The 13846-nt window shown below is 58.1% G+C and overlaps 1 protein-coding gene across 2 annotated transcripts; it reads left to right on the forward strand.

Moving 5' to 3' along the window:
- The first annotated feature begins 4376 nt into the window (after positions 1-4376).
- On the forward strand, positions 4377-13777 carry PTGS2 (prostaglandin-endoperoxide synthase 2). Of its 2 annotated transcripts, none has more exons than XM_078865258.1 (10): positions 4377-4632; positions 5885-6001; positions 6780-6923; positions 7251-7394; positions 8219-8400; positions 9760-9843; positions 10184-10430; positions 10800-11086; positions 11604-11751; positions 12479-13777. In XM_078865258.1, the coding sequence occupies exons 1-10, from the start codon at positions 4377-4379 to the stop codon at positions 13063-13065; spliced, it is 2196 nt and encodes a 731-aa protein (XP_078721384.1). In that variant the 3' UTR covers positions 13066-13777. The 2 variants fall into 2 exon arrangements, with proteins under 2 accessions (XP_078721384.1, XP_078721385.1); XM_078865259.1 differs by lacking the exon at positions 4377-4632 and adding an exon at positions 5029-5083.
- The last annotated feature ends 69 nt before the right edge of the window (positions 13778-13846 follow it).

Raw genomic sequence — 13846 nt, forward strand, 5'->3', positions numbered from 1 at the left:
CACATCACCCATCACATCACCCATCACTTACACATCACTTACACATCGCCCATCACACATCACTTACACATCACCCATCACTTACACATCACCCATCACTTACACATCACCCATCACATCACCCATCACTTACACATCACTTACACATCACATCACCCATTACTTACACATCACTTACACATCACCCATCACATCACCCATCACTTACACATCACTTACACATCACATCACCCATCACTTACACATCACATCACCCATCACTTACACATCACTTACACATCACCCATCACTTACACATCACCCATCATATCACCCATCAATTACACATCACCCATCACTTACACATCACTTACACATCACATCACCCATCACCTATACATCACATCGCCCATCACCGTGGCGAGACTGCTCTGGTCACCTGACGCGTGCAGGGCTTTCCTACAACATCGTCATCAGCGTCAGCTCTGTCAACGTCATCGGTTATCAATGTGATCGCAATTTGCGTCATGATCATCTTCACCACCATCATCAACCATCAGCATCTCTCCACCTGTTGGGGGTGCGTCTTATACTCCAGTAGCCGTGCGTGGCCAGCGCTGTGACTTCGCTGACACCGTACACGAGTGTGGGGGGGGGGCGTCTTCATTTCTTAATTTCCAGAGCACCTCATAGCCCGCAAACCACGGCATAAGTCCTCGACCCAGGGCAAGAGAAGGCCAGAGGCCAGGTGGTGGTGGAGACTGACGCCGCATTTCGTGGTCTCTCCGTGTGAGTCTGTGGCTTCGTATAAGTCGATGAGACTGATTGAGTCAATGGCTCTCTGTGTGAGTATGGGGGTCTATCTGTGAAACTATGATTCTCCGTGAGTCTGTGGCTCTGTGTGAGTCTCTATGTCCCTGTTCGATTCTGTAGGTCTGTGTGTTTGTCTATGGGTTTCTCTGTGAGTCTATGGATCTCTATGCGAGTCTGACAACGGGCAGAGACGGTGTGTGCGGACTATTCGGACAGGTCCCGTGCACCAGAAACTGCGGAATCCGGCGGAGGGGTACGAATCGATGCCAATGAAGCGTGTGGTCGCATCAGCAATCTTGGCCACTATGGCATCTTCATCGTTCTGCCTCTCTCGGGAAAACAACCCCTTTGTGATGTATTACATAATACTGGGTGAGAACGTAGGGTCCCTCGGTCCGCGCCCCATGGTCATCTTCAAGTAAAATCTTGAGTGCCTGCGATCACTCACAGATCGCTATCAGCTGGGGCCCTTCATTGACAGGCAAATGCGTGTGCGTCTCGCTCCTTTGCACACTCCCCGGGCAGGTGGCGGCGCTAGGAGACTACTGCGGGAGAGAGAGAGAGACACGCACACACGTGGGGACATGTGGGGCAGACATGGGAGAGAGCAGAGCAGGCGTGCGTGCGTGCATGCGATGGTGCCAGGTGTGGGCCTTGGGCAGTGCTGTGTAACCACAGAAGCTGTGTTATGGTCTCAGATGTGTGATGATGATGCCAGGTGTGTGATGGTCCCAGGTGTGTGATCATGATGCCAGGTGTGCGATGATCTCAGGTGCGTGATGATGTATGTAGAACTTCATTCGCACCGAATGTAGACAACCGAGCTAATCGGAGGTAATGATGCCAGGTGTGATGGTCTCAGGTGAGTGGAATCACGGCAGGTGTGTGTGTGTATGTGTGACGCTGCGCTGACGGTGATGCACAAGCACAGATAATAACAAAAGAAAGCAACACATTCCTCAATAAAAACGTTTCGGCCAACGGTTCTTCTTCACAGCATAAATATAGAGGCCAAAGACATTGAATAATAGACTGCGCTACGCACCATAAGGTCCTGAGGGGCATGTGATGACATCGCGTGTGATGGCTCTTGGGGTATGAGATGACGACACGTGTGCTCCACCCCAGGTGTGCTCCACCCCAGGTGTGCTCCACCCCAGGTGTGCTCCACCCCAGGTGTGCTCCACCTCCAGGTGTGTCTCACACCAGGTGTTCCCCACCCCAGGTGTTCCCCACTCCAGGTGTGCTCCACCCCAGGTGTGCTCCACCCCAGGTGTGCTCCACCTCCAGGTGTGCTCCACCCCAGGTGTGCTCCACCCCAGGTGTGTCTCACACCAGGTGTTCCCCACCCCAGGTGTGCTCCACCCCAGGTGTGTTCCACCTCCAGGTGTGTTCCACCTCCAGGTGTGCTCCACCCCAGGTGTGCTCCACCTCCAGGTGTGCTCCACCCCAGGTGTGTTCCACCTCCAGGTGTGCTCCACCTCCAGGTGTGCTCCACCCCAAGTGTGTTCCACCTCCAGGTGTGCTCCACCCCAGGTGTGTTCCACCTCCAGGTTTGCTCCACCCCAGGTGTGTTCCACCTCCCGGTGTTCCACCCCAGGTGTTCCCCACCCCAGGTGTGTCTCACACCAGGTGTGCTCCACCTCCAGGTGTGTTCCACCCCAGGAGCGTTCCACTCGATGTAAATGTATGCTGCGCCACGCGGGGATTCTTAAATCCACATCAAAGCATTCCGACAATCTGATGAATCTCCACGACTCACTGGGCGCCTTCATCCTGAGTGCCCTCTTTCATCTCCTACAGACACCAAGTGCGTGACACCTGAACGGACGGGGTGAAGGTGGGGGGCGGGGGCAGTAAGGGAGGGGAGGTTAGAGAACTCAACACTCGCAGAGGAATGTGACACACATCCTCGCACACACACGCTGACACACACACACAGGAAGTGCAGGTGAGATACACAAAGGTCCCCCGTACAGCTTTTAACAGCTAGTTGGGACAAGTGTTGTTCACGGACATCAATGAAGGCCAGCACCGCACACGAGGTGGGTGGTCAAATCACGCCCGACCGCCTTTGTCTCTCTCGTCGCACTCGTTTGAGACTGAGTCGATCTAGGGGAGGCGCAGGATCGGTTCAGATAATCGTCACTGGGTGTTGGCCGTGAGCGGACATTGATCTCGGGTCGCCAGGTTCGTAGCGCAGCGTCGCGCGAACCGCTGCGGAATTTTACCCGCACACACGGGACGGAGGGGAGGGGGCGGGGAGGGAGGGAACAGGAGGAGAGAGGGGGTGGACGGAGGGGAGGGGCGGGAGGGAACAGGAGGAGAGAGGGGGTGGACGGAGGGGAGGGGCGGGAGGGAACAGGAGGAGAGAGGGGGGGTTGGTCGGAGGGGAGGGGGCGGAAGGGAACGGGAGGAAAGAGGGGGTGGGGACGGAGGGGAGGGGGGAATCACTCCCCCTTTGAGAAACAGGAGGAGTCGTTGCGGAGGATGGAATATTTTGGGAATGACCGGAGAATGTTTGGGGGGGAGGGGTTGGGGGGAGGGGCTGGGGGGAGGAATCCGATTAGCTATGCAGCTCATTTTCACATGTGTCCAGTAGGGGAGGGTTGTAAAGTTACGAACAATAAAAAACGATAGGAGTGCAAAGTTTAGGAAAGGTAAGCCAAAAACAAAAAAGTAAACAGACATACCTAAAGTGTATAAGTTCAAATCGGATAAGTACATCAATTGTCAAGCATGGGCAAGGCCTACGACAGCAGCAGTGGATGATGGGACCGCGATGGTGGCAGGTGGGTGGCTGCGGTGGATGTGAGCGTGTGGCGGGCGGTGGCGAGCGGGGAGGGCGTGGGTCGTGGGTGCCGGCAGAGGGGCCCGTGTGACCGCGGGGCGGGAGGCGGGCGGGAGGCGGGGCGGGAGCGCGGAGAGTGAGCGCACAGCCGCGGGCTGGGTCTCAGCACAGACGGAACTTTCCACGGCATTTTAATAAAGAGAAAGTTTCACTTAATTAGATGCCTCAGGTGGCACGCGAGACTTTCACACACACAAGCAAAGAGAACGATCCCCCATATAGCACCGATAGATTGGTGTGGCCAGCACCACGCCCAGGCCGCCTTTGTGTCCCAAGTGACGATGTGTTAACACATCGCACCAATTAATAATACTCTGTGGTCGAGGAGAAAACCCACGACCCGATCTCATATTCGCTGTCACTGTTCTTTGTCGTGAGCAGCGCGCTACCCACGGCGCCACCCACCGCTGCCCCACCTGTGAGACACACAACACAGGTGAGAGTCATCGGTCGGTCGCTACGGGAGACGAGAACATTGTTGATAGAAGGCGAACCACATCAAAACCTCCCGCAATCACCGCAGACTGTGAGAACCGCCGCTCGCCCCCCCCCTCCACCCCGCATGCCTCCCCCCCTCCACCCCCCATGCCCCCCCCTCCACTCCGCCTGCCTCCCCCCCTCCACCCCGCCTTCCCCCCTCCCCCGGCCCGGCGGGAGCGGCTCCGTGACGCGAGGCCGCCGTGACTCAGGGGACTTCCGCCGCGCGTCGCCTGGCGACTGAAGATAAAAGGGGATGGCGATAACTTGGAGAGCAGAGGAGATCGCAGAGAGAAGCAGCAGCAGCAACAGAAGAGGAGGAGGAGAGAGTGAAACATTTCGAGAGGGTGAATATCGAGAGGTCGAGGAGAATCTCGGGGCGGTGTCGCTGGTTGGAGTCGGCGAGGCGGAGACGCGTCGCGTGCGCATGAAGACTCGAGTCATGAGGACTCTGCTGCTGCTGCTGGCGCTGCTGGCGCTGTCACCGTCGCTGTTGCTTTCTGCACAAGCAGGTGAGGGTGTCCCCTTGCTCCAACCTTGACCGTCGTCACCACCATTGTCATCGTGGTCATCGTGGTCATCGTGTCATCATCATCGTGTCATCATCACCGTGGTCATCATCGTCATCGTGTCATCATCATCGTGGTCATCGTGGTCGTTGTTATCGTGTCATCATCATCGTGGTCGTTGTCATCCTGTCACCATCATCGTTGCCATCGTGTCATCATCATCACCGTGATCACCGCGGTCACCGTGTCATCATCATCGTGGTCATCCCCATAATCAGCATTCGCGATTCTCGTCTGTTGAGCAACTGTCGCGTAATGCGTTGCAAAAACTCCTCTGCCCACACTCGGGACCGCATCTTCCTGAATTACCACACCACCATCACCACACCAAAATCATTCATGCTCTCTTCGCTCTTGCTGATGTGTTCACATTTCGCGCCGTGTTTATCCCTGTGTCCGTGTGTGTCCGTGTGTGTGTCCGTGTGTGTGTCCCTGTGTGTCCCTGTGTGTCCGTGTGTGTCCCTGTGTGTGTCCGTGTGTGTCTCTGTGTGTCCGTCCGTGTGTGTCCGTGTGTGTCCCTGTTTGTACGTGTGTCCCTGTGTGTGTCTGTGTGTGTCTGTGTGTGTCCCTGTGTATGTCCCTGTGTGTCTCTGTGTGTCCCTGTGTGTGTCCCTGTGTGTCTCTGTGTGTCCCTGTGTGTCCCTGTGTGTGTGTGTGTGTCCCTGTGTATGTCCGTGTGTGTCTCTGTGTGGGTCCCTGTTTCTATGTGTGTCCCTGTGTGTCTCTGTGTGTCCCTGTGTGTGTCCCTGTGTGTGTCTCTGTGTGTCCCTGTGTGTCTGTGTGTGTCCCTGTGTGTGTCTGTGTGTGTCTCTGTGTGTCCGTGTGTGTGTCTGGGTGCTTTTTGTGTGGCTGCAGTTCGCGCACGCACCAAGCAGCGAACTCCTGACAGCTGAATTCGATACCCAGCCAGGGCTCATATCAGTAGCGAGTGGCGTCAAAATTCGTGCGGTGCCACCCCTAGGTCGACTCAGCTTTACATTATAACATATGGTGCTCTAAAAACTTCAGCACTGGAGAAAAGATACAAAGGCGGCCGACCGTGGTCTTAACCAAGCCCCCCCCCCCATCCCTCATAGGTGCGTCCTGCCGACCTTCAAATGTGCTTGCTTAATAGCACTTGCCCCAACAGTCTGATCAGGCTGTGCGTGGGATCTGTGTATGTAACTAGAGCGCGTGCGTGTGCGTGTGTCTACAGCGAACCTGTGCTGCGGGAACCCGTGCCAGAACCGGGGCGTGTGCTCCACGGTCGGGTTCGACCGCTACGAGTGCGACTGCACCAGAACCGGCTTCTACGGGGACAACTGCACCACGCGTGAGTGCCTGCGAGTGTCACCACCACCATCGCCGCCACCACCACCATCGCCGCCACCACCACCATCACAGCCACCACCACAGCCACCACCACCATCACAGCCATCACCATCGCCACCACCACCATCGCCACCACCACCACAGCCACCATCGCCGCCATCACCACCATCACAGCCACCACCACCACCGCCACCACCACCATCGCCACCACCATCGCCACCACCACCACCACCATCGCCACCACCACCACCACCATCGCCACCACCACCACCACCATCGCCACCGCCACCACCACCACCATCGCCACCGCCACCACCACCGCCATCGCCACCGCCACCGCCATCGCCACCACCACCACCATCGCCACCACCACCACCATCGCCACCATCGCCGCCATCACCACCATCGCCGCCATCACCACCATCACAGCCACCACCATCACCATCGCCACCACCATCGCCACCACCATCGCCACCACCATCGCCACCACCATCGCCACCACCATCGCCACCACCATCGCCACCACCATCGCCACCACCATCGCCACCACCATCGCCACCACCATCGCCACCACCACAGCCGCCACCACCACAGCCGCCACCACCATCGCCGCCATCACCACCATCACAGCCACCACCACCACCATCGCCACCACCACCACAGCCACCACCACCATCGCCACCACCACCACCGCCACCACCACCACCACCACCACCATCGCCACCACCTCCGTGTGTCGACTCCGCTAACCCTAAGCACCCCGTGCGCCCCGTGCCCAGCCGAGCTGTGGACCGCGGTGAAGATGGCCCTCAAGCCGAGCCCGGAGTCCGTGCACCACCTCCTCACGCACTTCCCCGGCGCGTGGCGCCTCGTCAACGGCGTGCCCTTCCTGCGCGATGCCATCATGCGCTACGTGCTCATGTGTAAGTGCCAACAACAGCAGCAGCATGGACAGTCTCAGCAGCAGTACAACGATAAGCAACAGCATGATCAGTATTGTCATCATCAGCAGCGTAATAAGCAGCAGCAGCAGCAGCATTCATCAGTCATCCACCGACACCACCACCACGATCGTCATCATCAGCGTGAGCAGAAGTAGCAGTATCACGAGCAAGGGCAGAGGCAGCAAAGTTACCGTCAGCATCGTGGGAGAATTCCCAAGTCTCTAGGAGGAGGGACGGGGGGATCTGTGTTTTACCGAGTGCGTGTCTGTGTGTCTCTGTCTTGTGTGTCTGCGTGTGCGCGCTCAGCTCGCTCCACGCTCGTGCCCAGCCCGCCCACGTACAACGCGCGCTACGGCTACAAGTCGTGGGAGTCGTACTCCAACGTGAGCTACTTCACGCGCGTGCTGCCGCCCGTGCCCGAGGACTGCCCCACGCCCATGGGGGTGGCCGGTACGTGGGGACGTCGCCCAGCCGCGCTCGACCACGGCCACTGCTCCTGAACTCTGAACCCAAAACCTGCCCTTCGACCTCTCGAGCCTGCTCACCTTAGTTTAGAACTAGAGAGCACCTTAGCTCAAGGCGCTTTGCGGAGTTTAAAAGCGGTAACCAGAAAAAGAGAATGATTGAGATGACGGGGGCAGTGCAAGGGCCGAGGGATGAGTGACCGTAACAGAGGGCACGTGGGGGTCACGGAAGGGCTATAGGGGAGGGACAGGACGGAGTGGAGGGGCGAGAGGAAGGGAAACCCGAACAGTGGTCCTAAACCCTGAACCCGAACCCCGGACCTATCCCCTAACTCTGAATTCCAGCGCTCATCCCAATCTTAGCGGTGTCATCGGGGGCTTCATGTATCACTGAGTGTCTTTAGTTATCACTGGTGGACGAGAATAGTTTGGCACAAGACTCGTAGCCACAACCACAGTGTGCGGCGGAGCTATACTGGATGTGGTGTGCAGTCTGCAGAAATATTATCCACGCTACTAAAATTTATCAAATTAAACATTGTAGCGTTGCGTAAACTAATAACAATGTTGTTGTTCTACTTTCATTTGTAATCTCTCACTGTACAGTACACCAAATATCCCCTGTACAGTCGTTAACAGAATGTTAGGGCAAGTGTTGTTAGGGAGAACCTTTTGAGGCCGGTACACCATATGGAGGGGTTGGGTGGCCAGCATACGCCCAGCCGCCTTTGTCTCCCCAGTGCGGATGTTTTGTACTCACTGCACCAGGTACTCATTTAACCGCTGCCCCCCCCCCCTCCCCCGCCCCAGGCAAGGCCCAGCTGCCCGACGCGCAGGAGTTGGCAGAGCGCTTCTTCTGGCGCCGCCGCTTCGTGCCGGACCCCCAGGGGAGCAACCTCATGTTCGCCTTCTTCGCGCAGCACTTCACCCACCAGTTCTTCAAGACGGACTTCAAGAAGGGGCCCGAGTTCACCCGCGCGCTGGGACACGGGGTGCGTGGGGCCGCTCGCTGTCACTGACGCGCTCCGCACTCACGCACTTTGCACACCGCACACACCACACACTCCGCACACCGCACGCTCCACACTCCACACACTACACACACACCACACACACCACACATACTCCACACACCGCATGCTCCACACACCGCATGCTCCACACACTCCGCACACCGCACGCTCCGCACTCCACACACTCCACACACTCCACACACTCCACACACTCCACACACTCCGCACACCGCACGCTCCACACTCCACACACAACACACGCTCCACACACTCCACACACCGCACGCTCCGCACTCCACACACAACACACACTCCACACACTCCACACACCGCACGCTCCACACTCCACACACTCCACACACTCCACACACTCCACACACTCCACACACACCGCACGCTCCACACTCCACACACTCCACACACTCCACACACTCCACACACTCCACACACACCGCACGCTCCACACTCCACACACTCCACACACTCCACACACTCCACACACTCCACACACTCCACACACCGCACGCTCCACACTCCACACACTCCACACACTCCACACACTCCACACACACCGCACGCTCCACACTCCACACGCCACACACTCCACACCCTCCACACACTCCACACACACCGCACACACCGCACACTCCACACACTCCACACACTCCACACACTCCACACACTCCACACACTCCACACACGCCACACACTCCACACCCTCCACACACTCCGCACACTCCACACACTCCACACACTCCACACACTCCACACACTCCACACACTCCACACACGCCACACACTCCACACCCTCCACACACTCCGCACACTCCACACACGCCACACACTCCACACACTCCACACACTCCACACACTCCACACACTCCACACACTCCACACACTCCACACACGCCACACACTCCACACCCTCCACACACCGCATGCTCCACACACTCCGCACACCACGCACACCACGCACACCACACGCTCCGCACTCGACTAGAGTCGCGACGTCGCGGCTCCGGGGGTTCAGGCTGCCGCTTTGTCCGCCACGCGACGAGCTCACAGTGGCAGGGTGGGTGGGTAGGCACTGCACTCTGTCGTGCGTGGAACAGAGGTCGCTTGACGAAGAAGGGATCTCGGAGGTAGCTCTGTCATATCCACTTCCACGGGCCATTCTCTAACGACACGGACGAGGTTGCGCTGCTCAGCAAGAGCTCCGAGTGGATTCCGCATCTCATGTCGGGGTCAGATTGATGGTGGGTGGTGATGGTGATGTGACAATGATGATGTTACAATGATGTGATGGTGATACACTAATGATGATGGTGTCTCCCACAGGTGGATCTGAGCCACGTGTACGGAGACTCGCTCGAGACCCAACACCAGCTGCGTCTTTTCAAGGACGGGAAGTTGAAGTTCCAGGTGAGAACTCGTGCCGTCCACACACGCACGTGTAAACGCACATGCGCTAACCGCTGTGCCGCTGCGCCACCACCCTGCGCCACCACGTCACGGATTACAGGGCTCCCGGGTGGCTGTGGAGGCCGTTGCTGATGACGTGGGAAGTCGCGACGGCAGCCAGGGGATCTTGGGGACTGGGGGGACGTTAAGTGAGCACACGGGGAGTAGACGGAGAGTCGCGATGTGGTGACAACTGAGGCTCACCCCTTCTCTCTCCTCTCTCCCCCTCTCCTTCCTCCATCTCCCCCATCCTCCCCTCCATCTCTCCCACCACCGCCGCCGCCACCCCGTTGCCCCGCAGGTGATCGATGGGCAGGTGTACCCGCCGAGCGTGGAGGAGGCGCGGGTGGCCATGATGTACCCGGAGCACGTGCCGGCACGGGCGCGCTTCGCCGTGGGCCACGAAAGCTTTGGCCTCGTGCCGGGCCTCATGATGTTCTCCACGCTGTGGCTGCGCGAGCACAACCGCGTGTGCGCCATCCTGAGGGAGGACCACCCCGAGTGGGACGACGAACGCCTCTTCCAGACGGCCAGGCTCGTGCTCATCGGTGAGTGGGGAGGGGTGGGGAGGGGGGGAGGGGGGTCGGGGGGGAGGGGGGCGCAGTGGCTGGGGCGCTGTACTTTGAACCCGGCGAGGCGAGTTTCGACTCCTGCTCGCAGCCACCAACGCCAGTCCCGGGCTTCCCCTTGGTCGACGCAACCTTTAATGAGAACATCAGCACCGGGTAGACCAAGGTGGCCCGGCGTGGTGCTGGCCACAACCACCCCCTGGCGTGTCGTTTCGGCCTTCATAGGTGCTCACAAACAGGACTTGCCCCAACAGTCCGATTCAGGGCTCAACACATTTGAAAGGCCACCCCCAGCGGCAGCTGCCTTCGAATAACCTCCCCGCTCTTCCCCCTCCTCCCACCGCGCAGGCCAGACCATTAAGATCGTGATCGAGGACTACGTGCAGCACCTGAGCGGCTACCACTTCCGGCTCAAGTTCGACCCCGAGCTCCTGTTCCGCGAGAACTTCCAGTACCGCAACCGCATCGCTGCCGAGTTCAACCACCTGTACCACTGGCACCCGCTGATGCCCGACGCGTTCGCCCTGCAGGGACGCGTCGTGCGCTACCCCCAGTTCCTCTTCAACAACTCCGTGCTGCTGGAGCACGGAGTGGAGGGCCTCGTCGACTCGTTCGCTCGTCAGCAGGCCGGGCGGGTGAGTGCCACCCTGGGGCGGGGGGCTGGGTGGGGGGGCTGGGGAGGGGGGGGGTCTGGGTGGAGGCGGGGGGGGGGGGTCTGGGTGGAAGAGGGGAGGGGGGAGATGGACGTGGCGACTCAATTGGCGGGGAGGTTCCGATCGCAGGAGCCACACTCGTGAAAGCCACTGGAGCGATGATGGGAGGTGGGGCGGGGAGGGAGGTAGGAGAGGTGGGGGAAGAGGGAGTGGGGGGCTTCACTCAGCGGGGTGGGGGGGGCGTTGAGAGCTATCGGCCGGAGCCGCGTAGAGCGGGGATAGGCGTCGTTATCGGCCATGATCAATCCACTGCTAGACGGTCGCTTTGAACCCCCTGGCACCAGTCCACGAGCTGATTTCATTGCTCCATCTCAGCAGTGAATGTACACTCTGGGATGGTTTCGGATGTCGTACACGTTGCGGTTTATGCCCCCCCCCTCAACACTTGCCATACTGACACTGACCTCTGCGCCCTCCCGTCCGTGTTTGTCTCCCTCAGATCGGAGGGGGTAAGAACATCCACAGCTCCGTGCTGCGAGTGGCCGTGGCCGGGATCAAGCACAGCCGCCAGATGCGCTTCCAGTCGTTCAACGCCTACCGCAGGAGATTCGGCCTCAAGTCCTACCGCTCCTTCGAAGACGTCACCGGTGCGTGCACGCGCACACACGCACACACATACACACACACACACACGAACGCACACAGACACAGGTCCCCCATATAGCCTTCAACGGCCTTCTGGGGCAAGGGCTGTCGGCAAGCAGCACCTGTGACGGCCGCTATAGCGCACAAGTGGGCGGTGCAGCCAGCACCATGCCCCGACTGCCTTTGTCTCCCCAGTGCCAGTGTTTAACGCACTGAGTCAAGTGAATAATTCAAGGCTGAGTCGATCTCGGGGAGGTCCTGGACATTCCACCCCAGCATCTCTTTCCCCAAGCTCTTATGATTATAATAATAGCAACGGTAAGCTCACTCAATTCCAGCAACGAGTTTCACTCTCATCTGTTACTACTTTTGTACCAGTGCTGTTCGTTGCTGGCCGCTTGACGTTGTGGCCTCTGGACCCCTGTGCTCGACGATCGTCTTAAATACCAGAACCCATTTCCTCATCGCATGCTGGTCTCACTGCATCGCGCGCTTTCAGATGTGCTTCTGCGACCGTCTGGAACACTGTTCTTGCCAATATTAGGAAGCCACTGGAGCTATGCGCTTTAAAATCGTCTAGCTTATGAACTAATTCTGAAGAACTGCGTTTTGTGTTTAGTTTGTTGTCCTTCCCCCACATCTTCGATTAGCACAGATGGCTATGTATGGTGCAGAATAAATTCTACATACACACACACGAGCCTCATCCTCCTCTTCCCCGCACCGCAGGCGAGACGGAGATGGCCGCGGAGCTGCGCGAGATGTACGGCGACGTGGACGCCCTGGAGCTCTACCCGGGGCTCATCTTGGAACGGCCGCGGCCCGGCGCCATCTTCGGCGAGACGATGGTGGAGATGGGCGCCCCCTTCTCGCTCAAGGGCCTCATGGGGAACCCCATCTGCTCGCCCGAGTACTGGAAGCCCAGCACATTCGGGGGCGCCAGGGCCTTCGAGTTGGTGAACACGGCGTCGCTGCGTGGCCTCGTGTGCCGCAACATCCCGGGGCCCTGCCCCGAGCACGTGTCCTTCCGCGTGCCCGGGGAACTGGGGCCCGACGGGCAATGGCAGCTCGGGGAGGCGCAGCAGTTCCAAGAGGAAGAGAACGAAGATGCGTCGAGCGGGCACGCGCACGGACATGCGCACGGACACGGACACGCGCACGGACACGCGCACGGACAAGGATACGAGCACGGGCACGAACACTCGAAGCAGAATAAGACCCGTGGGCGGCCTGCCCCTTCCCCTGCGACCCCTGACCCCGAACCACGTGGAGACGCAGCTGCCCTCGCCGATGGGAAGGGGCGCTCGGATCTATAAAGGCGATTAGGGGGGGGGGGGAGATTGTACGTATTATATGTGTGTTAAACTTCTTTTGCAGAGTACGTAACCAATCGTGCCCATCGGATGTGCAGGGGAAGGAAAAATATTAAGGCGTGAGAAGTTGTGTTCTTTATTTATTGCCCTATTTATTTGCTCACCGTTGTTGTTAATGATATTTATATTTTCTATGGATTATATAGACGATGTTTGTTCTTCAATGTGTGTAATGAAGAGATGCTGGATAGAGTGTGGGGTGAGTGTGTGGGGTGTGTGTGGGGCGTGTGTGTTTACGAACTGGCGAGTGTGTGTGTGCAGTGTGTCTTTGTTTTGTATCTATACGCGGGCGTGTATTATGTGTGTGTCAAAGTACACCTAGCCTGGCACAAGGGCCGTGGTGACGTCACCGCCACTTCGTGGAGAATGACGATCAATTCTTGAATTGGACCTGAAATGAGCAACTGGTGCGTTTTGTAAACCACATCCGCTTTTGGGAGACAAAGGCGGCCGGGTGTGGTGCTGGCCACCCACGCCGGTCTAACAGCACTTGCCTTGACTGCCTGCCTTTGACGATAAGTGTTATTTCACTCAGACTGGAGCTATTACATCGTATTGTATTTATACTGCATTTGACATAGAGTATTTTTGTAAACATTGTTTTTATATCCGTCCATGAAATGTTGCACGTTGTCAAACGATGAATAAATATCTCCTGTAAGTACATTTCTCGATGTGTGCAATCGACAGCGCCGTGGTGAGCAGGAGGTGGTGATGGTGATCA

Source organism: Lampetra fluviatilis, chromosome 20, assembly GCF_964198595.1.
Source record: "Lampetra fluviatilis chromosome 20, kcLamFluv1.1, whole genome shotgun sequence".
NCBI classification, from domain to species: domain Eukaryota; kingdom Metazoa; phylum Chordata; class Hyperoartia; order Petromyzontiformes; family Petromyzontidae; genus Lampetra; species Lampetra fluviatilis.

Bases quoted from the DNA above. Each gene is read 5' to 3' on its own strand.
- PTGS2 (XM_078865258.1), top strand. From the start codon at position 4,377: ATGGCGATAACTTGGAGAGCAGAGGAGATCGCAGAGAGAAGCAGCAGC. The intron at 7,395-8,218 runs GTACGTGGGGAC...CCCCCGCCCCAG, and splicing joins CACGCCCATGGGGGTGGCCG to GCAAGGCCCAGCTGCCCGAC. The intron at 10,431-10,799 runs GTGAGTGGGGAG...CCCACCGCGCAG, and splicing joins GGCCAGGCTCGTGCTCATCG to GCCAGACCATTAAGATCGTG.